A 25,501-nucleotide genomic window follows, 5' to 3' on the forward strand; every position below is an offset into this window, starting at 1 on the left:
TGAACTAACATACACAATGCTGTGATTTGGAACAAACTTTTCTCCAGCTCTTGTTTGAGTTGATTGGCAGATCCCTGCTCCTAGCAATGTAACCTCACTTTCTTTGGCACTTTGATGCGTGATAATTTTTAATCTCTGCTGCCAAAACCCTAGATTTATCATCTGCCCACAGTAATTTTAATGCCATTCTAATTATGGCTGCCACTGGCTTGATCTCTTGTCATATACTTTGCCTGATTGCTTCCTGCTGGGTATTCTGCAGTTCACTCCATTCGACACTCTGCTGCTGCCTGCCCTCATTTCTCTGCTCTCTCAACTACTTTTTTCATTTGAAGAAATGTTACCTGCATTCCAATGACTGGTGCTACCTGTATAGTCTGTAGATGGTCGGGGTAATCTAGCCTAGATTTTTCACCAGGACTCTGGAATCCAGTCCAGATTTTTCCACTGAGTCTAGTGCATGATGCTGGAGCAGGACTCTGGGAATACTCTGTACATACCCATACATCACAGGCAGGACCAGTAAAACTCAGAATTATAAATCCCACTTCTGTATTTCAGTGACTTGATTAGAGGAGCTCCCTACTAGCCTGTTGTTGCTCCGGTTTCTTGCTGGTTTAGCTTTTTGTCCTCCTTGTCAAATAGCCTGGCCAAAAGGAAGGATGGATTTGTGATTAAGGCACCAGCAGGGGCAATCTGACTTCAATGCCTTGCTCCGCCACAGATTTCCATTGTAAGCTGGGGCAAGTCATGTGATTTTCCTATGTCGGAGTTCTCCGTCTGTGAAATGGGGATAGTTTTGCTTCCTTTGTCTGTCTGATCTACTTAGATTGTAAGTTCTTTGGAGCAGGGATTTGCTCTCACAATGTGTTTGTAGACAACACACTCCAATGGGATCTTGATTGGAATTTTTAGGGGCTATATTAATATAAAATAATAATAATTAATAGCAATTATCATTTGCTGTCTCCCCAAGCACCTGAATCCCTTCTTAGAGCTCTTCTCTTTTCCCCCAGGAAGCTTTCAACCCTGTTCTGATGGATCAGAAATTGGACTCCCTGGCCCTGCAAGATATCTCACCACCATGGCTAAAAACCCTGGATGTGTGCCAAAGAGATGAGACTCTATTTCTATATAGTAAAAAATCTGCTACTTCTCTCCCATGGCAGAACAATTATTTAGCTTCACTTGGTGTTTGTACAACCTCACTCACACCCTTGGTGCCAGAAAAGTATTCTCATAAGTAAAATAACCAGTAATAAAATGATTGTAATAATTAGTGTCTTGGCCTCCTGGTGAGGAATGCAATAATCCCGAAGTGGGGGCCAATAGAATCACTGCATGGCACCATCACTTATTATTGCATCTCTGACCTATAACAGTCAGGCATAAGTCTCCAGAACTGGAGCGGCAGAACCTATGTTGGTAAAGCCGCTGGTTATTTTACAGGAATGCTTCCACCGGCTGGCAAGAGATGACACTGCTGCCAGTTCCACTGGTGGTGCAAAGTGATCATCTCATCTCTCAGCCTGCATAGTTCTCTATCCATCATAACGACACTTAGCTCTTGTGTAGCACTGTCCATCCATAGACCTCAAAGCTAACGGTTCTCCAGCTCTATGGCTGAGGTCATTCTTGATCAAACCCATTGCTAGCGGTCCCGGTGGATGTAAGGTGTGATATTTAACTTCCACATCAGTTACTTCCCATAAAGGTGTAGATGTATTTTTAGGGATGGCTTGTCCATATGAGCCATTCGGCTGCATTGCCAAAGAATTTTTTTTTTGTGGGCACAACATTAATGGGCACAACATTCAGGGCTGTTTCGACTCAAGCAGGCTCCACGCTATTTATCCTATTTCGATAGCACCGTTCACCCTCATAGCTGTTCAAGGCCATTTAGGCCTGCAAAGCTCTGTCCGCAATGGATCCAGCAATTCTCCTCTCCCTGGTGCCGCCTTATCCCTCTAAAACGTGGGGCATAAACAAAATAGCTGGTGATGTGGCATGCCATGAAGTGTTAATTGGCACTAGGTTGAAGCCGGTTGACCTACCTGACACACTTGCATTTTCTCCACTTGTGCCTATTGCAATCATCCCATGCTCACAGCAATGGAAAAATGATCTCTCCTGCACAGCATCCCGTACACAGTGCGTGACTTGAAGATGCTTCCTGTTTAGGAGGTGGTAATCATCCCCTGGGCAAAATGAAGTGGGAGGCTATCTTGCCAATTAATAATTAACCCACTAATTATTAATTAGCATTAGTTACCCAGCCTGCTCCTGGCTCTGGAGCAAGATTTAACTCCACCCCAGTGTGTACATTCTCTTTACTCATATATTTGAAACAGAATCATAACCATGGAGTTTAGAGAAGGAAAACTCCTAGCAGGCCGCTGCCTTCTGCCACTGCGCTGCACTGGGTTCTGCACATGTGGGCCCACGTCACAGGATTGGGGCCTAATTGCTTTCTTCCTTTTGATTTCCTAGTGCATGATGTCTGTCCTTTTTAGGCCTTGCAAGCAGCTGCCCACTGGCTAGGGTGACCAGATGCCCCGATTTTATAGGGACAGTCCCGATTTTGGGGTCTTTTTCTTATATAGGCTCCTATTACCTCCTCCCCATCCTGATTTTTCACACTTGCAGTCTGGTCACCCTACCACTGGCAGACTGCAGCAGCTGCGTGGACCCCTCCTGAAATCAATGGAGCTCTGCATGGATGCAGTGATTCAGCTGCACAGAGCAGGTTGCAAGATCGGGGCTTTAGTTTCTAAGCTCTTCAAGGCAGGGACTGTCTTTATCTCATAGACTCCTAGACTCTAAGGTCAGAAGGGACCATTATGATCATCTGGTCTGACCTCCCGCATGATGCGGGCCACAAAAGTGGACCCACCCACTCCTGAAGAATTCTCTCCCTTGACTCAGCTGTTGGAAAGTCCCCAAATCATGATGTAAAGACTTCAAATCGCCGAGAATCCTCCAGCGAGCGACCCCTGCCCCATGCTGCGGAGGAAGGCGAAAAACCTCCAGGGCTTCTGCCAATCTACCCTGGAGGAAAATTCCTTCCCGACCCCAAATATGGCAATCAGCTGAACCCCGAGCATGCGGGCAAGATTCTCTAGCCAGACTCTCTGGAAAAAGTTCTCTGTAGTAACTTTTAATATCCCATCATTGACCGTTGTTACTAATTACCAGCGATGGCACGTTATTGACCTATTGACTAAAATCACTTTATCCCATCAAACCATTCCCTCCATAAACTTATCAAGCTTAATCTTAAAGCCAGAGAGGTCTTTCGCCCCCACTGTTTCCCTCGGAAGGCTGTTCCAAAACTTCACCCCTCTGATGGTTGGAAACCTTCGTCTAATTTCAAGCCTAAACTTCCCGACGGCCAGTTTATATCCATTTGTTCTCGTGTCCACATTAGTACTGAGCTGAAATAATTCCTCTCCCTCCCTGGTATTTATCCCTCTGATATATTTAACGAGAGCAATCATATCCCCCCTCAGCCTTCTTTTGGTTAAGGTAAACAAACCGAGCTCCTCGAGTCTCCTTTCAGACGACAGATTTTCCATTCCTCGGATCATCCTAGTGGCCCTTCTTTGTACCCGTTCCAGTTTGATTTCATCCTTTTTAAACATGGGAGACCAGAACTGCACACAGTACTCCAAATGAGATCTCACCAGTGCCTTGTATAACGGAACCAGCACCTCCTTATCCCTACTAGAAATAAATCTTTGGGTTTGCATAGCCGTGAGCACATTGTCAGTGCCAAACAAATAGTAGCTCAATAGAAATCAATCAAGGGAGCGATACAGCATCTCACGGGAAAGGCAAAATCCTCCAGCATGCAATAGGGCTAGGTTAAAATTTTCAAACTTGAGTGACCAAAGATGGGCATTTAAAATCTATAGGTAGACAATTAATTCAATGTGCTGATTTTTTTTTAAGGTGTTGAGCACTCCCATCCACTGATTTAGGTGCCTAAATATGGATGTATGTGCCTCGTTTTGGACCCCAACTTTGCAAAGCATTGGTTTTAAAGCTCTTACTGACAACCACTGTATATAATACTTTGCTGATGGACAGACAGCTCTATTAGCACTTTCATTTTTAACTTTCAGCGCCACCATGTGGGCATGTTTATACACTCACATTCGTGGGTCATATCCCTGAATGCCAAGGCATAATAATAGATTATTAGGGTTGGAAGGGACCTTAGGAGATCATCTAGTCCAACCCCCTGCTCAAAGCAGGATCAATCCCCAACTAAATCCCCAAATGGCCCCCTCAAGGATTGAACTCACAACCCTGGGTTTAGCAGGCCAACGCTCAAACCACTGAGCTATCCTTCCCCCCCTAATAATGATTCATTTAAGGATCATTTCAAACACCATGTACATTAGTAGCTGCTTTACTTTTTTTTCCATCTGAACCTGTTCAGCTTGGGGGAGAAAATTTTACTGGGACTGGGAGAGAGGAAGTGGGCTGGAGTGACGTGAGGGGGTTTTAAGCCACAATGTTCTCTACCACTGCAAAATGTACAGGGTGTCATTATAGCTCTACTGGTTCTGCTCTTTTCTCATTGCCACCTTTACCCATAGGCGCTGACTCCGTGGGTGCTCCGGGGCTGGAGGGTGCTCTGCACCCACCGGCAGCCAAGCTCCCCTTCCCCCCCCCCCCAGCTCACCTCCGCCTCCTCCCAGGAGCATGCTACGTCCCCACTTCTCCTTCCAGACTTGCCATCGCGAAACAGCTGTTTCGCAGCGTAACAAGCTGTGGGAGGGAGGGGGGAGGAGTGGGAATGGGGTGTGCTCAGGGGAGGAGGCGGGTCCGGGCTGGGGATTTGGGGAAGGGGTCCAATGGGGCAGGGAGGGGGCAGAGTTGGGGCGGGGACTTTGGGGAAGGGGTTGGAATGGGGTGGGGCAGGGGTGGAGTTGGGGCAGGGGTAGGGTTACCATATTTCAGCGAGCAAAAAAGAGGACGGGAGGAGCCCCGCCCTAGCCCCGCCCCTGCCCCTCCCACTTCCCGCCCCCCCTGACCTCCCAACCCTCCCCCCGTTCCTTGTCCCCTGACTACCCCCTCCTGGGACCCCTGCCCCTAACTGCCCCCCAGGACTATCTAAGCCTCCCTGCCTCTTGTCCCCTGACTGCCCCAACCTTTATCCACACCCCCACCCCCAGACAGACCCCTGGGACTCCCACGCCCCATCCAACCACTCCCCACCCCCTGACAGCCCCCCCCCCAGAACTCCCAACCCATCTAAACCCCTCTGCTCCCTGTCCCCTGACTGCTCCGATCCCTCTCCCCACTCCTGCCCCCTGACAGCTCCCCCCCAGAACTCCCAGCCCCCTACCCGCCCCGCTCCTTGTCCCCTGACTGCCCCCTCCTGGGACCCCTGCTCCTAACTGCCCTCCAGAACCCCACCCCCTACCTAAGCCTCCCTGTTCCTTGTCCCCTAACTGCCCCCTCCTAAGACCCCCCCCCCCAACTGCCCACCAGGACTCTACCCCCTACCTGTACCCTGACTGCCCAAAACTTTCTCCACTCCCCCCCAAAAGCCCCCCCCCGTTTCTTGACTGCCCCCTCCAGAACCTCCCTGCCCCTTCTCCTGCCCCCCTTACCCTGCTGCTCAGAACAGGGTGTTGGGCTCTGTGCGAGCCGGACACGTGGCTGCGCTCCCCAGCACAACAAAACCCGGTCCCTGGCCCTGCACAACAAAACCCGGTCCCAGGTCCGGACCGGGTTGCAGGGGAGAGCTGCCCTTGTATCAGCACAAAGTGCTCTCGCTCCCGTTTTGCTACCCTGCATGGCAGAAACCGCTCCCAGTTGCAAAAGGGGAGGGCTGCACTTTGTGCTGAGACACTTGCTCAGAATGCAGGGCGGAGCTCCTCTCCAGCTGCTCCGGAGTCCAGCCCGGGACTTTCCTGCAGCCCTCCCAGCCGCTCCGGGGGAAGGGGGAAATCCCGGACATTGTGAGTGCTTTACAAATTCCCCCCGGACGCTATTTTTAGCACAAAAAGGAGGACATGTCCGGGTAAATCCGGACGAATGGTAACCCTAGGCAGGGGGCGTGAGCACCCACCGGCACCAGGAGAAGTTTGCGCCTATGCAGGCTCTATCCACGTCCTTGGACCTCATTGTCTACTTAAGCAGTGTCCTGTTAATAAGGGCCTGGCCTATAGCTGATGGAAGGTGGATTCTAGCACTGACTTGCTGTGACCGGTCACTCCCCTACTCCACGGCTAAGGGCTTGTCTACACTTGGCATCAGTAGCATCATGTGTGGGCACTCTTATTCTGGAACATGGAGTTCTTCAGGAATAGCTATTGTGCTTTAAATTCATAGTTAGTGCCCATTACGCCTCTGGCGTTTAGGGCAGCAAGGAAGGTCTTCCACTCCTGTCTGTTTCTGGCACGTCTTTCAACGGTTCCTCAGCTGTGCCCCGGGTTTTTCAGCTCCGCTTCCACAGCTCGTTGCCGTGTTTTCGGGCGGCCTTGTTTTTGCTTGCCTTCAGGTGTCCCTCTTATTGCTATTCTGGTGGTGGAATCCGTTTCTATCCAAAGCACATTGGCAATCCATCTCCAACGCCTCCTGGTAATGATGTTGCTCATATCTGCTTGGCTGTACTGAGCGAATAGGTCTCGGTTTGAGCTTGTTCTGGGCCAAAAGATACAGAGGCTGTTTTCTGAGGCAGGTTGTATGGCATGAAGACAGGTTGGACATGTCATACATTGTCATGCCCCAGCATTCTGCACTATAAAGTAGTGTTGAAAGTATACACCTCTGATAAATCTTGAGTTTGGTTTTGGTGTTGTATTTTGATGATTTCCAGACTGTATTTAAATAATTAAGCTCCTGAAGGTGTTCCAGGCTCTATTGATTCTGTTCATACCCTCTCTTAATTTAAATTTAAAATTAACTTTCAGGTGTAGACAACTTACTTTCCTTTCCCTGCCCTTTGTCTGTCTGATCTATTTAGAATGTAAGCTCTTTGGAGCTGGGACTGTCTCTTATTATAGGTTTGTCTACACAAGAAAGCTAATCCAGAATAAGATAGCGTGTGAATTTAAAGTAGATTAACTATTCCTGGTTAACTCTGGCTAGGTCTACACTATCCGCCTGAATCGGCGGGTAGAAATCGACCTCTTGGGGATCGATTTATCGCGTCCTGTCGGGACGCAACAATCGATCCCCGAATCGACGCTCTTACTCCACCAGCAGAGGTGGGAGTAAGCGCCGTCGACTGGAAGCTGCAGAGGTCGATTTTGCCGCCGTCCCTACAGCGGGGTAAGTCGGCTGCGATACGTTGAATTCAGCTACGCTATTCACGTAGCTGAATTTGGGTATCTTAAATCGACACCCCCCCCCCCCCCCCCGGAGTGTAGATGTAGCCTCTGTGTGGACACCATTATTCTGGAATAAGAGTGCCCTGTCCCAAATTAGTTTAATCCAAGTGGATGAAGCTAATTTATAATAAGGCATTTTTATTCTGGGAATAAGAATGGAGTAACCAATTAGCAACATTAGTCCGGAATAAGACCAGGTGTATATAAGGTCTATGTAATTTCCATTACATGTGTCTGACGAAGTGGGTATTCACCCACGAAAGCTTATGCTCCAATACATCTGTTAGTCTTTAAGGTGCCACAGGATTCTTTGTTGCTTTTCTAAAGTAGATGAGTGCTTCACACAGTGAGACCCTGCTCTCCAGGGTGACCAGATGTCCTGATTTTACAGGGACAGTCCTGATATTTGGGGCTTTGTCTTCTATAGCCGCCTATTACCCCCGGCCCCCTGTCCTTATTTTTCACACTTGCTGTCTGGTCACCCTACTGCTCTCCCTTGGGTGTTGTAAATCCTACAGGAATAGAAACAATAATAACCCATGGCAGGGCTGGCAGGAAGTCCTATAAAGAGACCAAAACCTGGGCATCATAGGGCCTAGGGTTACCATACGTCCGGATTTTCCCGGACATGTCCGGCTTTTTGGGCTCCAAATCCCCGTCCGGGGGGAAATCCCAAAAAGCCCGACATGTCCGGGAAAATCGGATATGCGGTCGGCGGCTCGGGTGCCGGGCCGGGGGCTCAGCCGGCGGTGCTCGGGGGGGCCCGGTGCCGGGCCGGGGGCTCGGGTGCCGGGTCGGGTGCCGGCAGTGCTCGGGGTGGCCGGGGGCTCGGCCGGGGGCTCAGCCGGCGGTGCTCGGGGGGGCCGGGTGCCGGGCCGGGGGCTCGGGTGCCGGGTCGGGTGCCGGCGGTGCTCGGGGGGGCCGGGGGGCTCGGCCGGCGGCTCGGGTGCCGGCGGTGCTCGGGGGGGCCCGGGTGCCGGGTCGGGTGCCGGCGGTGCTCGGTCGGGCCGGGCTGGGGACCTGCGGGGCCGGGGGTGGGCCGCGCCTCCTTCCCCCCCCACACCCCCCGCCCCTTACGTGCTTCAGGCTTCCCGCGACTCAAATGTTCGCGGGAAGCAGGGGAGGGGGCGGAGACTTTGGGGAGGGGGCGGGGTTGGGGCGGGCGCGGGGCTGGGGCCCCTTTAAAGTGTCCTCCTTTCGGAGGCACTAAATATGGTAACCCTAATAGGGCCTAAATTTCCCATTTGAGCAGCACCACCCCCAGGGATGTGCATTGGGGGGGAACCCAATTGCTGCTGCACAGGCTTCTGTGGCGCTTTCCTCCCCCCCTCTCCCTCAGCCTCCCCGCCCCAGCGTCTCAGCTTGCGCACGCGCAGCTCCGCCACACGGAACCTTTCTGCCCCCGGCCAGAAAAGCATCGGCGTTTGGTAGCCCGCCGGGCGCCAGAGCCGAAGGACCGGACAAGATGGCGGCCCCCAGGACGGAAGGGGCCGAGGAGATGCTCAGCGGCTCCGAGCCCGGGGCGGCCCCTTACGGGAACTTCCCCAATTACTCCCGCTTCCACCCGCCCGAGGGCCGCGTCCGTCTCCTGCCGCCGGCGCTGCTGGGGCGGCTCTTCCCCGCGGGGCCCTCCCCACTGCTGGGGCTGGACGTCGGCTGCAACTCGGGGGTAAGAGGCCGCCCGGGGCGGGGGAGGGGACACTAGGGTCACGGTAACGTGGGATGGGGGGAGACGCAAGGGAAGGGGTGCGGGGTAGCTTGGGGGGATGGGGACTGGGGGGGCGGGCTGGAGTAACATGGGGGAGGGAAGACCAAGGGGAAGCAAGGGGGGCAGTGGACTGGGGGTAGCACGGAGGTGGGGGGGAGCATGGTGGGGCAGTGCCCAGGGAGTAACATGGGGGAGGGAAGATCAAGGGGAAGCATGGGGGGCAGTGGACTGGGGGTAGCACGGAGGTGGGGGGGAGCATGGTGGGGCAGTGCCCAGGGAGTAACATGGGGGAGGGAAGACCTGGGGGTAACATGGGGAAGGGGCAGTGGATGGGACTACCATGGCAGAGGGGAAGGTCCAGGGGTAGCATTAGGGTTGCCAACCCTCCCGGATTGGCCGGGAGTCTTCCAGAATCGGCCTTGATCTCCCGGTGGCTACTGAAACCAATCCAGGAGATTTTCATAGATTCATAGACTCTAGGACTGGAAGGGACCTCGAGAGGTAGACTCATAGACTCATAGACATTAAGGTCAGAAGGGACCATTATGATCATCTGGTCTGACCCCCTGCATGCTGCAGGCCGCAAGACCCTTCCCTGGACTCTACCGTTGAAGTCCCCAATCCTGTGTTTTAGTGACTTCAATCGGCTGAGACCCTCCTGCTAGTGATCCCTGCCCCATGCTGCGGAGGAAGGCGAAAAACCTCCAGAGTCCAGTCCCCTGCCCGCATGGCAGGACCAAATACTGTCTAGACCATCCCTGATAGACATTTATCTAACCTACTCTTAAATATCTCCAGAGATGGAGATTCCACAACCTCCCTAGGCAATTTAATAGGCCAAAGTCCGGTCGGCGGTGCAGCAGGGCTAAGGCAGGCTCCCTACCTGCCCGGCTCCACCTGGCTCCTGGAAGCAGACGCCATGTCCGGCTCCTAGGCACAGGGCTGGCCAAGGGTTTTCTGCGTGGTGCCCCTCCCGCTGCCCCGAGCGCTGACTCCGCAGCTCCCATTGGCCGGGAACCACCGGAATCTAATTTTGTGAATCTAGTTTTCCTTTCTTTTGCCCTAATGCCTGAATGTTGAAACAAAATGTTTTGGGATGGAATGAAATGACAGCTCTAGTCCTGACCACCTATGGTTATTTTAAAACCTCATGGTAATTTTCAGAAGGTTGGTGTTTTGGCAGAATTTCAAGGCTACTACCTACATTCTATTTCTCTAAATTTCTCCTGTATCTTACCTGGAACATTCTTTGTTTGATATATATTTTTGCTGTGAACTGTGTGTAGATGTGGTGCACTCTACTCTAGAAGTGGCTGAGATTCTCTAGTGCATAGAGAAATGATCCAGTGTATAAGTTGGACATGGCTTTAAAAATGGCTTTTGCAGATAGAGGACTTTATTAGACTGAGAACTATATTTAAAAAAATGCATTTGAGTTAAAGTACTACTTTGCATTCTGTTTTGGATGCATTTGTTCTATTATTTGTTATGGTTGTTCTTAATCTCCTTGCATTATCTGAGTGATTCTAGACCTCATTTCAGATGAGCTTTCAAGAGATCAACTAAACATCTGATCATAAGGCCACAGAGTCTAAAACAGGAGTTCTCAACTTTTCTTTCTGAGGCCCCCTGATGTGCTATAAAAACTCCACGGCTCATCTGTGCTGCCACAACTATTTTTCTGCATATAAAAGCCAGAGCTAGCATTGGTGGGTAATACGCAGGGCAATTACATCGGGTCCCACGCCTCAGGGGGCCCTGCAAAGCTAAGTGGCTCAGGCTTCGGCTTCAGTCCCGGGTGGCAGGGCTCAGAGCTCCAGACTTCAGCACCGCGCCGCATGGCTTTGGCTTTCTGCCCTGGGCCCCAGCGAATCGAACACCGGCCCTGCATCGTGGAGCCCCTGAAACCTGCTCAGGGGCGGGCCTGGACCCCTGGTTGAGAACCGCTGGTCTAAAATACAAGTTTCAGAGTAACAGCCGTGTTAGTCTGTATCCGCAAAAAGAAGAACAGGAGTACTTGTGGCACCTTAGAGACTAACAAATTTATTAGAGCATAAGCTTTCGTGGACTACAGCCCACTTGGCTGTAGTCCACGAAAGCTTATGCTCTAATAAATTTGTTAGTCTCTAAGGTGCCACAAGTACTCCTGTTCTTCTTTTTGTGGTCTAAAATACAGACGCCAAAGAGGAAATGTTTGACCACTAGAGGGCACCGTATCCCTACATAACCTAATACTCGTTTTACTTGCACACTAGAGATAAACACAGCTGTGTTTATTCCTTGGTATCATGTCATTCGGGAATTTCACCTGCAACTTTGATGGTAGGAAACACGTTTTCCTATTCAATGGAACAGTCTGAAAAAGGAAATGGAAGGGAAAGCCCTGAAAGTACCTGTCTTATGGCTTTATCACTATTTTTCCATAAGTAATTAGGAGGAGGAAGTGCATTATTATCAATATGGCCTTTTAAATCTCCATTCAGGTTATTAGAATAGAGATAAGCCCTCTGGGGCTTATCTAGAGAGCTGGATATAGCATTCACCTCTCCAAGGGAAGGGGGTATTCAGCAAGATGTGTATTGGCAGAACTAATCTTTCCCCATAGTAGTCAAGGCAGGATCCGGGGTGTCAAGGGACCTGCCTTCTGTTCCTGGCTCCGCTGCTGACGTGAGGCGTGATTCAAAACCCAGTAGAGTCAATGGAAAGACTCCGATTGAATGAAATGGGCATTGGGTTAGGTCCTTGCTGCATGAACCTGATTGTCGCTTTAATGCCTCTAAAATGGGGATAACACATAGGGAGGTTGTGAGGCTTGAATAATGAACGTCTTTGAAAGCCCTTAGAGATCTTCAAATGGAAGGTGCTGTGACATTTTTTTTGTCCTGGTTCCAGAAACGATGAATCCATCAGTGGGTTGCCCTACTCTGCCGGACTTCGAAACCTCAAGAAAAATCGGAGACCTGATCCTTGTATCTCAGTGGGCCCATATACCTTGGTGATATGTTACTGAGCAGGGCATGCTGAATGAATCCATGCTGTTTTTCCTTCCGCAGGAGCTAAGCGTTGCTCTCTACAGACACCTCCTTGGTCTACAGGAGAACGAGGCCAGCCCTGATCAGCCGGTTGTTGGAAAGATCCTGAACCTCCTGTGCTGCGACATCGACGCAGCACTGATCGAGAGAGCTGAGCGATGCAGTCCCTTTCCTGGCTCCATCTCCTACGCCACCCTGGATGTCATGGATGCTGGCGCCCGGGAGTTGTTCTTGAGCTCCTATCTGAGCAGGTTCAGCCGTTCCACCTTTGACATCGGCTTTTGTATGTCAGTGACCATGTGGATCCACCTGAACCACGGGGATGATGGCCTGGTGGAGTTCTTAACCTACCTTTCGTCTCGGTGCAATTACCTGCTTATTGAACCCCAGCCGTGGAAGTGTTATAGAGCAGCCGCCCGGCGCCTCCGGAAGCTGGGTAGGAATGATTTTGACCACTTCCGCTCTCTTGCCATCAATGGGGACATGGCAGAGAGGATAACCCAGATCTTAACCGAGGACGGTGCCATGGAACTGGTGTGCTGCTTTGGTAGCACAAGCTGGGACAGGAGTCTCTTGCTTTTTAAATCAAACCGATTGACTCAGAAGCAACTCTGAGAAAGGGCAGCTCCGTGCCTGATGAAAACATCATCCTGCACCCAGGCAGAGGGGGAGAGAGAGAGGTAATGGTGTGAGCATAGAACTGGGAGCCAGGAGCTTCTGAATCTGCATCTCCGATTTCGCGCTGATTCCTCTCTGCCTCAGTTTCTCCATCTACAGAACGAGGATGATAATTGTGACCTATCTCTTGGGGTGCTCGGGTAAAGTGCTTTTGAAGATAAAAAGTGCCATATAGGTTCTTTGTACATACACTAGAACAGGTTATTTCATTGAAAGACAGTGCATTTGCCTATTCCCCCAAGGGAACAAAAATACACTTCCATGTACATTAGTAGCTGCTTTACTTTTTTTTCCATCTGAACCTGTGAGATCACATGTGAGAATCCGTTTCTTCCCTCATATAATATTTTCTATAGTTCTGTTTTATGACTGCACTTCCAAGAAGGCTAACGGCATTTTGGGCTGTATAAGTAGGGGCATTGCCAGCAGATCGAGGGACGTGATCGTTCCCCTCTATTCGACATTGGTGAGGCCTCACCTGGAGTACTGTGTCCAGTTTTGGACCCCACACTACAAGAAGGATGTGGAAAAATTGGAAAGAGTCCAGCGGAGGGCAACAAAAATGATTAGGGGGCTGGAGCACATGAGTTATGAGGGAACTGGGATTGTTTAGTCTGCAGAAGAAAAGAATGAGGGGGGATTTGATAGTTGCTTTCAACTACCTGAAAGGGGGTTCCAAAGAGGATGGATCTAGACTGTTCTCAGTGGTACCAGATGACAGAACAAGGAGTAATGGTCTCAAGTTGCAGTGGGGGAGGTTTAGGTTGGATATTAGGAAAAACTTTTTCACTAGGAGGGTGGTGAAGCACTGGAATGGGTTACCTAGTGAGGTGGTGGAATCTCCTTCCTTAGAGGTTTTAAGGTCAGGCTTGACAAAGCCCTGACTGGGATGATTTAGTTGGGATTAGGTCCTGCTTTGAGCAGGGGATTGGACTAGATGACCTCCTGAGGTCCCTTCCAACCCTGATATTCTATGATATCTGATGGACAGTTCCAAAGGGGTGTGGATTTGGCTAGCATTAAGAGCTGCCCGGAACAGTATCATAAGCAAACTTCAGCAGTCTGCCAAAGTGTGTGGACTTTGACCGTCCCATGGAATGAAGTTTTTGTGGGTCATGTATCCATATAATACAAACAAAACAAAAGTGAGATCTCTTTGATAAATAACCTTGAAATAAACTATTTATTTTTAATCAAACATGCATTTTATTTTTTCTCGTCAAACTTTCCATTCAACCAATGAGTCTATCCAGTTACATTTTAGGAATCAAGGGTTCTGCTAATTGAGTTTATAGTACAATTGCATAATAAAAGCGATGCCTTTGCCTGTATATTAGTCATAGGAAAATAATTAATACTTCATGAAATCAGGGGGCTTGGTTCAAATATCTTATTTTAAATTAATGGGAAAAACTATTTTCAGGTAAGGCAGCTGTAATCAAATTTTAAAAAGCCTTAAAATGTGGGAAATACACAGGTAAGGAATTGTCAAATACTTCTTTTATATATATTTCTTTTCATTTTTTCTCCTTACACTTTCTTTAATGATTTTCAACACATTTCCAATCTTAGATCTACTTACTGTTGTTCTTCTGTGTATAATAAAGATAGTAAACATTTCTAATACTTTTGGTAATTGGTAAGATTTACATGTATTCTGAAAAAATGGATTAAAAGTATCTTGTGGTATAATTATAATTTGCACACTTCTTCAAAGACTTTAGGTAAGATACAACTCATGTTCCACTCTTTTCTTACAATACATATCCAGGTTTCACTCCAACTATACTGTAAGTTATTAGTATCATTGAAGGAAATGTACAGATATAAACAAGGAAAGGGAAAATTGACTGTCGTGACACAATCGTCCACGAGGAGGAGTTCTTCTCTAACTAACCTTTCATGCCGTTGGGCAGAATGCCACAGATTACATATCTATATTACACTGACTTTTTTTTTTTCTCCCCTTATTGGAGCTTTCTAAGTGACAGTATAATTGTGTGTAGTGCTTGAGGAAACAATTAACAAACCCGTAATGAGCTTAAATTTTAAACCAACCCCTGTGGCAGCTATGCACAGCCAGCCAGAGAGTTCTAAAGGCAAAGGGTGAGCAAAACTAGTTGTTGGAATCTCGGAATAATTATTGGTAAACAAAGGTATGTTTCCTTTTGGTGACCTGGATGGGCAGGGATTACAAAAAGTCCTCATGGCTAGTGTTCAAAGGCATCAATCAATTGCTGTCAATCATAATAGTTTAAAGTGTCGCTTTCAGAAATACAAATTTGTTCAAAGAAGTAAAGTAATAGTAATTGACTGTTAAAACCTCCTTTCACCCAGCAAGCCTCAAATCTCTTCCATGCTCCGGTGATCACTTTGCCCCCTACTAAAATTCAGCGACTGATGAGGTTGAACTGATGAGGTGCAGTGCACAATTCCAGAGCACAGTTTAGGATCGAGTGAAGACCACTGTATCCAATCAAAACTCCAAGGGGAGGTGATAGGGACCATGGCCAGCACCTAAAGCTAGCAATCAAAACTGCTGTTCCATAAAGTTCCATGTGATCGTTAATGGACAGGGGCCTGGCTCATCTCACTTGATAAACAGCATTTCCGGTTTACAGCACCTCTCCTAGCATCATGCTGAGGCCTTCTTTCATTGCCGACTCAAAGGAAAGAATAAAACCATGACTCAATCACCAGCCCTACTTCCTGCAGTAACAACTGAGGCTTTTGCGTAGAGAGCTCCAGTCCTGATACACCATCAGAGTAATTCGGACCTCTTTTTATTCTACTTAAGTGATTAGAACCTCCAATAAATCCATGATTCATTCTGATGTCATAGAATTAAAGGGCTCACTAGATCGGCTGGTTTGACCTTCTGTATGTCTTAGGCCATGAACGCCCTCTGGCACTTGTACGCTAAACCCAACAATTGAAACGAGATGAAAATATTACAGCCCCCAGGAGACTGGATTAGATCATTATGTGCCACAGGCAGAGAGTAGGAGGGACCGCGGTGCACCAGTGCTTGAGTCCCCTGCAATGGCAGGGAATTGATTACATGAAAGAGGAAACCCAGATAATCCTGGGAAGAGACCCACACTCTCACACTGCAGAGGAAGGTGAAATCCCCCAAGGTCACTGCCAGTCTGACAATGGGGGGAAATTCCTTCCCATTCTCATGTATGGCAATCAGTTAGACCCTGTGCAGGTCCAGCCAGCCAAGCAGCTGAGAGAGGATGTTCGGTGCCACCTCAGCGCCCTGACTCACCCTGCCCAATATCCCATATCCAGCCATGGCCATCCCTGATGCTTCAGAGGAAGGTGATTTTAAAAGCTTTCCCAGAATACAGTGTGTTTGGGGGGGCAGAAAGTATCCCTTCCTGACCCCTGCTAGTGTCTGGCTGAAACCCTGAAGCATGAGCTTTAGGAGAATATAAGACATAAATCAGAAGTGAGCCCTGCGCTCCACCATCACAAGCAACCCCCTCATACAATTGCAATCGTAAATTTGTGGCTGCTGTATAAAAGCTACGGTATTTGCTCAAACAACGAGGAGTCCTTGTGGCATCTTAGAGACTAACAAATTTATTTGGGCATAAGCTTTTGTGGGCTAAAACCCACTTCATCAGCTGCATAGAGCGAAAAAAACAGTAAGCAGAATATATATTCTAGCACATGAAAAGATGGGAGTTGCCTTACCAAGTGGGGGGTCAATGCTAACGAGCCAATTCATTTAAGTTGGAAGTGACCTATTCTCAACAATTGACGAGAAGGGGTGAATACCAAGGGAGGGAAAATTACTTTTGTAGTACTAACCAGGCCAATGCAATCAAGCTGGCCCATTTCCAACAGTTGACAAGACGGTGTGAGTATCCGCAGAGGGAAAATTACTTTTTATAGTGGCCCATCCACTCCCAGTCTTTATTCAGGCCTAGTTTGATGGTGTCCAGTTTGCAAATTAATTCCAGTTCTGCAGTTTCTCATTGGAGTAGCAGGAAAATATTTTAATCCAAGTAACTGGTCAGTAGTGGTATGGATTTTCAGTCTCCAAAGAGTTAACTTCTTCTACCCCTTGCCCTATGGGGAAGTCCGCTGCGCAGAGGGGTTGGATTGTGAGCCCTAGAAGGCTTGTTTTATTCTAGATAGCTAGATCCTTCAGTTTTTCAGCGTGGAGTAAACAAGTTTCCACATCTCATTATTACTAATCTTGTTACAACAGATTTTAAAACTTCGACTGTGTTAGCTATTGATGGTGGGGAAACGAATCTGCCATCCATTTCCCTAAAGAGCCAACCCACCCCTCAATCTCTCTGCTGTAGGTTTTTCTCTAGCGCCTATCACCGGGGTAATTAAGGGCACATCTCTGCGTACCGTGCGGCAGTGGAGTAGCCGGACTGGTACAGCCGCGCAGTACCAGCGCGTGTGGTGAAGACGCTCTAGGCCGAGTGGCAGAAGCTATGTCGGCGGGAGAAGCTCTCCTGTTGACATGGCGCTGCGCGCACTAGCGCTTACGCTGGCCTCATTTACGTGATGTGGGGGGGTGGAATGTTCACACCCCTGAACGACATACGTTTTGCTGACATGGTAGCGTAGAGTCTGATCTCCCGCCCCTTGCAGTTGATGGGAAAGCTCCCACTGACTTCAGTGGGCGTGAATCCGGGCCTCTCCACACAACACCACAAAATCCCACTCCTGGCGACTCAGCCTATCCTTTTATGCCCTACCTACCTATTGCTGTGATCTAAGTTGTCCAGTTGGTGGCGCTGATGCACCACAGAATCCCGGCTCTTGCAAATCTGTTTAGTTCAGTATTTGCTGCTTTTCCCCCAAATGTTTCTTTCTCTAAACCTTTCAGATCAGGCAGATTCAAGGTTCACATTAAAATGGAGGGAAGAAGCAGCTTCCCCTTCTGCAGTGGGGCTTACCTGCTCTGGTTACCACTGCAACTCCGCCCCCGGGGATGAGTTGTATTCTTGGCCCACCAAGAAACTTCTGAAGGGCAATGTGCCAAGATAGTGACAGGAATTAACCAAACTGTCCATCTGGGGACGCTTGCCCTTCACCCCTGCGAAGAGACCCCCTGGCCCATGCTATTTCCCATCTCCTCTGTGATTCCCCACCTGGTTTCATTCCCTTTGTGGATTACACAGTACAAACCGCGGGTTTAGATGGATTCATAGGGCCCACACCGGTGTGAATCGGGAGTAAGTCCTGCTGCATTTAATGGAATTAACTCTGGATTTATTACATCAGTGGGGCTGAGATCAGAATCTGGTCCAATACAGTTTGAATGTAGGGGTTTGAAAGGTTTGTCCACACACATGCATTATGCACAGAAACATGCGCACACAAGAGCAGGACCGGTGCTCATAGCTTGGTCACAGCTGGAGATGGGTGAAATCTTCCCCCCCCCCCCCCCCCCCAGCAGTTTTGCTGACCTTTCCATTTTGCCCAATTGTTCCTTTAAAAAACAAACATCGGAAAAAGTCAAAACATTTGGTTTTGACAGATTCTAAATGAAACATTTTGATTTTTTGGGGTTCATAATTTTTCACTTTGAAATTTCCTTTCATTTAACTTTTAAAAATTCAAACCCACTTACATGTGCTCAAAATAAAAGTGACACAGTCCTGTAGGAACATGTCCATTTAGGGGGGGAAAAAAATTGAAGAAAAGCCTTTCAGAAACTTCTTTGGGGGTGGGGGGAATTTTGAAATTCTCTGTTTTTGTTCAGACTCGGCACAAAACTAATGTTTGAAATCCCGTGAAATGGAAATTGCGGCTCCCACGCAGCTTTACGGGAATGTTTGTGGCTCCCCCGTTCAAGCTTTACGAGGTCCACCAGAAAGAGAGGCCCAGTGCATCCTAGCTGCCAGGCGTACTGAAGGCTCTGACGCATTTTTATAATAATACTCCAGTCGCTAGCACTTTCCCACTGGGGATTCCTAAGTGCTTTAATTGTACAGGTCTCCTGAGGTAGTGAAGTGAAAGTAATAATAGCTTGCACCAGCCTAGCACTTTTCCTCCCTCGATGTCAAAGCACCTTGCAAAGGTAGGCCAGTATCATTATTCCCCCATTTTACAGGTAGATCCACTGAGGCATAGAGCGGAGCCCAAAGTTGCAGGGTTGTAGCTGCAACTCAGAAACACTAACGTCTAGTATCCTGGTCTAACCACTAGATCGTGATCCTCACAAGGGTTTTGAGCAGATGTCAGTGGGTCACACCCACCCTTTTCCATATTACTAAAGATGAGGGTGTCATAGAATCATAGAATATTAGGGTTGGAAGAGACCTCCAATCCCCTGCTCAAAGCAGGACCAACACCAACTAAATCATCCCAGCCAGGGCTTTGTCAAGCCGGGCCTTAAAAACCTCTAAGGATGGAGATTCTACCACCTCCCTAGGGAACCCATTCCAGTGCTTCACCACCCTCCTAGTGAAATAGTGTTTCCTAATATCCAACCTAGACCTCCCCCACTGCAACTTGAGACCATTGCTCCTTGTTCTGTCATCTGCCACCACTGAGAACAGCCGAGCTCCATCCTCTTTGGAACCCTTCTTCAGGTAGTTGAAGGCGGCTATCAAATCCCCCCTCATTCTTCTCTTCTGCAGACTAAATAACCCCAGTTCCCTCAGCCTCTCCTCGTAAGTCATGTGCCCCAACCTTCCTAATCATTTTCGTTGCCCCGGCTAGATAGGAAAGGGGGCCTTAGGTGTCCCAGTATGTACAGGGGGAGGTCGGTAAAGGAAAGGGTTGTGAACCGCTGCACCAGACCATGCCTTCTTTCTGTACCCACCTCCTTGTAATATAGAGCAGCAGGTGGGTGTGGGGGAAGGGGAGGAAGAGGGGTGAAGGCTGTAGAAAGGTTAGGTGTCCTGTGCCATCAACGTCCATGTGCAGGGGGATCCCTCCAAACATGGATCTCACCCCTCCTGTGTGGATCAGGTGTGTAAAATGATACCGGCCCATCTTTGCATTGCATTGCATTGGGGGTGGGACAGGGCTGGATTAAATCATATGGTCACCCCACCAGCCTTGCAGAGATCATTTAGAACAGCTGACTAGCCTGGAGCTGTGCCATCCTCTCCGAGGCGGGGGTTCTCCCTGGCATGGGGCTCTGGAGGCAGCTGTGGACCCACGTCCCAAGGGAGCAGGGTTTGGGGGGCACTGGGACTGTGGAGCTGGTGTGAAGGCCTCTGTGCAGATGGTTCTGACCAGCTGTGGAATTAGGGGTGGGGGGGGCAAACCCCACTGCCCCTGATGGAACAATGCAAGGGGGGATTAGGGGAAGCGTCTGGCTTCATCCTTTTCCTAACCCTCCTCTCGCTGGTACCCCCCACAATTTTGACTGTGTGGCCTCATCCCTGATTTACAGAACAGGGGGCAAAGCACGGTGACCTCAGAGATGGCCACATCCTGTCCCAAACCAGCGGGTGGCATGGCTGGGGGGGCCACTGAACCACAGTTGCGCTCCACCCCCGGCGGTGGGCCTAGCGGTTGCTGCATAAGTGCTCTGCCAGGCACCCTGGCTGAACATTGCGCTGTTAAATGCAATTTGTTATTGTTATTGCCATGCGAAATAGCCTCCCCGTGACTCGGTTTCCCCATTTACAAAAGGGAGCTGATACTTTCCACCCCCCTGCTGGGGAGTTGTTTTTTGCAGCTTAATGGGCTAACGTTTGCCAAGCATTCTGGGAAGTCTCAGCTGGAGTGCGTCATGAGCTGGTTTATAATATCCATTTGCCGGCACTTTGAAGCATGATGACATTTTACACCTTCAAAGTGCTTTAACTAATTAAGCCACATGCCACCCGTGGGTGGCAAGTCAGCATTTGTTATCCCCATTAGGGCGAGATGGAGAAACCAAGGCAGCCTGGTGAAGCCACCCCAGTGCCAAGGAAGGAGCTGGGATTAGAACTCAGGGCTTCCTGGTTCCCAGGATTCAGCAGCTGTTGCATGCCTTTGACACAAGGTGGAAAATGGAAGTGCTAGGTGCATGTTAAGAAGGGATGTGTCTGTTGAACTTTCCCTTTCGGGCTCATAGCAAATGGTCCCTGATTGTGGTGCCTCTAGGTCATTAGAATATGGGCTGGTAAGACATGGGTGGCCATGGGGCAGCTGTGTTTGTAATCATAGAATATCAGGGATGGAAGGGACTTCAGGAGGTCATCTAGTCCAACCCCCTGCTCAAAGCAGGACCAATCCCCAGACAGATTTTTGCCCCAGATCCCTAAATGGCCCCCTCAAGGATTGAGCTCACAACCCTGGGTTTAGCAGGCCAATGCTCAAACCACTGAGCTATCCCTCTCCCCCTTATGTTGCAGAGGTGCACCATCATCTCACTAGTTTAACAGTAACAGCTGCTAGTCCAGCGGTTCTCTGTAGGGGACCAAGATCCAGTCATGATGATGATTCCAACACCTATGTGTCAAACTGGATCAGACATAGCTACTGTCCTGCCAAATGGGGCAAACCAAATGACTGTTGATGGGTCGGTGGCAAGCTATGCGAGTGTCTTTGCCCAGATGGAGAGAGGAGTTTTGTGGCTGAAATAGAAAGAAACCCGTGAATCTTCTGGCCTTGTGTCTAGAGCCAGTTGGATTTTCTATTTTTTTTTAATGCAGAAAATTTTGATCCTTTTGGTTGAAAAACTAAAAACTGACCCCAAAAAAATCAATTTTGGGGGGGATAAAACTGACAATTTTGGGGTGAAACCTGGTGATTTTCCACCACACATTTTCATTTTTCAGATTGAACATTTTTAGGAACGGGGACACTTCCCATGAACGTTTTTCTTTCCACTGGGGAAAAAAATGTTTTGACAGACAATTTCCAGCCAGCCCTAATTACGACCCTAGTTTAACTCTTGAGCTGCAGTCACTATCCAAGCTTTCCCCTGTGGCCAGCCTTCACAACCTTGGAAAGTACTTGGGATCCCCTTGGAGCCTGATTTTTAGAGGCGACAATCTCCTGCTGCGTTGGTGTCAACTGAGTACTTGGGGAAGTCAAGCCCCCTACTGGCTGATCCAAGCATCATCTCAGGAAACTGCCACTACAGCTACCGCTGTGATGGACTGGACAGAGATTGGATAGGATAGACGCTTTCCAAGCTATTATGCATATGAGAGGAAGGATGGTCCAGAGGTTTGATCCCCGAACACAGACAATTCCCTGCTCCAACATGGGCTTCCTGTGTGATCTTGGCAAAGTCACTCGGCCTCTCAGTGTGTCAGTTCTCCAGCTGTACAATAGGAATAAACCTACCTCACAGCTGGGCTGTGTGGGTGACTATGTTAAAGATTGGGCAACGGGTGCTGTATGAATATCGAAGACCGATAGCTACGGCCTGGAGGAGCTGCTTGTTCCCTGACCATCATTCACTTCCGGTCGGTTTCGCAGCTAGCTCCCACGATCCCTGTATAGACAGAACTCAGCCAACCCAGATTTCTGATCCGCTTGTTCGCTGGCTTTCTCTGAAACAACTGGGTGAGTTCAACGTTGTGCTTGAATATAACAGCTGCTCGGTCACAGAAACGTGGTGCTGGAAGGGACTTGGAGAGGCAGGATCAAATAAACCTAGGTCATCTCTGGCCAGGGTTTGTCCAGCCAGTTCTTAAAAATCTCGCGTGATGGGGATTCTGGTCACCTCCAGTGTCATGGGTGTTGGGTAGATTCCCCCGAAGAAAGAAGTCCAAAGACCCTGGGTTCTAGGGACTCTGATTACCCTTTAATTAACGACTGGGTGGATCAGTAGCAGCACCATTGAAGTGGAATTACCCAGCATAAATGAGAACAGAATGAGGCTCTGGGAGCCCAGGCAGGGAACAAGGGTTGATGCAGGAACCTGATTGATTAGGAGACAAATTCCTCACCCTGACATGGGGCAGGGGGAGACATGTGGACAGCAACGTGGGGAAGGGGAAGAGTGCAAAGGGGTGGCAGGCCAGCTTTGTAGACTCAAGGGTTGGGAGCCAGGGCTGGTTTGGTTTGGACTAGGGACTGTCTGCTGGAGAGTTAGAGCTGAACTTGTCGAAGAGCAGAGGTGGGAAGGAAAGTGATTTTAATACGGAAATCAGAGCAGGCAAGTTGTTGATCACCCAGTGACAGCTACTCCCCCTCTCTCTTGCTCCCTGCTTTCTCAACGAATAAAGCACTGGCAATGCATAGGTCAATTAATGCAGCTTCCCCCTTCCCCCCGCCCCCCGCTCCCCCCCAGCCCGAGCTGGCTAGAGGTGTAATATTCAAGTTTAGGAAACAAGAATCAACAACGACACCTCTGCCCCCCCGCCCCCCCGCAAGCAGCTTCCTGTAGCTGAAAGCTTGGTAGCTTGTTGCTACATGCTCTTCATGGCAGAGGTTGCAGTTCTCCTGTGTTCTGCTTCATGGGCGTGATTTCCCTTGTTGCTCCGGGAACAAGTTCTTCTCATTGCCAGTGAATAGCAGAGGAAGTGTGGGAGCCGTTGACCCACGTGTCTCCTCCTGGCAGGAAGGGATGTGGAGCAGTTCCCCTCCCCCCGCCACTCACCCAAATCACCCAGATGTGCACTCAGAAATACATACATAATGGACCTCCCCCGCCACTGAGCCGGTTGGGATTTTTCCAACAAAACGTTTTTTTCCCGCTGGAAAATGGTGATTTGTCGATCCCGAAAGGTCTCACAGGAGCGTATCAGTTTTGACAAAGTTTTCATGGGGACGGTTTCTCTGGTCGCGAATGGAGTTTTTGGTCAAAGCCGGCGCGCGAGAGATCTCAGAACAGCCAATGGTTTAGTAACTTTCATGTGGGAAAGACAGGTTCTCAACCCCCTGCTTTCGCTGACGCAGAGCAGGGGTTTGAACCTGGGTCTTCCACACACCAAGCAAGTGCCTCGGCCATTATGGGATATACCGGCACTAGAAAAGGTTCAGAGAAGGGCAACTAAAATGATTAGAGGTTTGGAATGGGTCCCATATGAGGAGAGATTAAAGAGGCTAGGACTCTTCATCTTGGAAAAGAGGAGACTAAGGGGGGATATGATAGAGGTATATAAAATCATGAGTGATGTGGAGAAAGTGGATAAGGAAAAGTTATTTACTTATTCCCATAATACAAGAACTAGGGGTCACCAAATGAAATTAATAGGCAGCAGATTTAAAACAAATAAAAGGAAGTTCTTCTTCATACAGCGCACAGTCAACTTGTGGAACTCCTTGCCTGAGGAGGTTGTGAAGGCTAGGACTATAACAGCGTATAAAAGAGAACTGGATAAATTCATGGAGGTTAAGTCCATTAATGGCTATTAGCCAGGATGGGTAAGGAATGGTATCCCTAGCCTCTGTTTGTCAGAGGGTGGAGATGGATGGCAGGAGAGAGATCACTTGATCATTGCCCGTTAGGTTCACTCCCTCTGGGGCACCTGGCATTGGCCACTGTCGGTAGACAGGTTACTGGGCTAGATGGACCTTTGGTCTGACCCAGTACGGCCGTTCTTATGCTCTTGGCTCTGTGTTTTGGTGAGAACTTTGGGGAGGTCTCTGTTTCCTCCTGATTAGGAGAAAAGCTGGTCCCTACCCAGCTCAGACTCCCCGTCCCCGCTGTCTGTTTTTGTGCCACGCCCTTGCAAGATTCTGAGATGATTAAAAGTGACTAGTTGAGTGAATGGAGCTTGTGCTCCCCTTTCCAATGCTAGGGAAGGCCTCTGCAGGACAGTGGCTGGGGCGCTTTGCTAAGATTTAAGTATCATGAGTTCTGTTGCTACCTCTGTTGCGTGACTTTGAACAAGCCGTTCCTTCTTGCAGCACTGCAGTTTCCTCCCTCTTTATCCCAGCGGGACGGGGAAGTGGATTTGCGGTGGCAAAGTGCTTGGAAATCTCGGGATGGAAAGTGTTATGTACAGACCTGATCCGCAATCCCTGGAAAGACTTCCACCGACTTCTCTGGGATTCAGATCAGGCCTTGAAGCTAAGGACTGTTATTGGCTGCCTTGGTCTCTGCATGGCACTGGGGCAAACATTGAGTCTGTAGGTCCTTCACAGAGAAACTGGATTCTTTGGGGCTGGAGGTGAGGTCTGACTCAGGGCTGCCCAGAGGATTCAGAGGGCCTGGGACAAAGCAATTTCGAGGGCCCCTTCCCCCCGGGCGGCCCTGGTCTGACTTTACAAGCAATCATTTTTGCAGCATCAGGGCACTCAAAGCTCACGTGCCGGAGTGTTAGCTCATTGCCACGGAGCCGGCATGTCAGGGTGGGATTCTTACTTGAGCTGATGGGCGGATGCTGGTTCCTTCTCCACCTCGTGAGGTCTCAGAGCTCCAGACTCCTGAGCCTGAAAGTCTACACCGCAATTTTACGGCCCCGCAGCTCGAGCCTGAGTCAGCTGACCCAGGCTAGCTGGGGCCGCGCCATGGGTCTTTGATCTCCGTGTAGACGTGCCCACACCCTCTACTGAAACGTGAGCTTTTTGATTCATAAAACAGAAATGTAGACCTGGAAGGGACCTTCAGAGGCTGACCTAGTCCAGCCCTCCCTGCTGGACTAGATGAAGGTGTAGGGGTGGATGAGTGCCAGTGCTATCCCATCAGGCTACGGAGAGTGAGACAGTCTCTCTCTCGGCCTCTCTCGACCCTTCCCCACAGGTGGGCTTTAGCTTTTTTGCCGCCCCAAGCACGGCAGGCAGGCTGCCTTTGGCGGCATGCCTGCGGGAAGTCTGCCGGTCCCGCGCTTCAGCGTACTCACCGCTGAATTGCCGCC

The 25,501-nt window shown here is 49.5% G+C and overlaps 2 protein-coding genes across 2 annotated transcripts in view; both read left to right on the forward strand.

Moving 5' to 3' along the window:
- Nucleotides 1-12,203, forward strand: part of FAIM2 (Fas apoptotic inhibitory molecule 2) — a 63,970-nt gene extending 51,767 nt beyond the window's left edge. Inside the window, exon 13 of the mRNA XM_054012769.1 lies at nt 12,111-12,203. Within this exon, the coding sequence (XP_053868744.1) occupies nt 12,111-12,117 (7 nt within the window). The 3' untranslated portion in view covers nt 12,118-12,203. The remainder of the gene's footprint in view (nt 1-12,110) is intronic.
- Nucleotides 8,784-13,027, forward strand: BCDIN3D (BCDIN3 domain containing RNA methyltransferase). Its single transcript, XM_054012772.1, has 2 exons — nt 8,784-9,018; nt 12,111-13,027. The coding sequence occupies exons 1-2, from the start codon at nt 8,815-8,817 to the stop codon at nt 12,702-12,704; spliced, it is 798 nt and encodes a 265-aa protein (XP_053868747.1). The 5' UTR covers nt 8,784-8,814; the 3' UTR covers nt 12,705-13,027.
- The last annotated feature ends 12,474 nt before the right edge of the window (nt 13,028-25,501 follow it).

This window comes from Malaclemys terrapin, chromosome 23 (genome assembly GCF_027887155.1).
Source record: "Malaclemys terrapin pileata isolate rMalTer1 chromosome 23, rMalTer1.hap1, whole genome shotgun sequence".
Lineage (NCBI taxonomy): Eukaryota > Metazoa > Chordata > Testudines > Emydidae > Malaclemys > Malaclemys terrapin.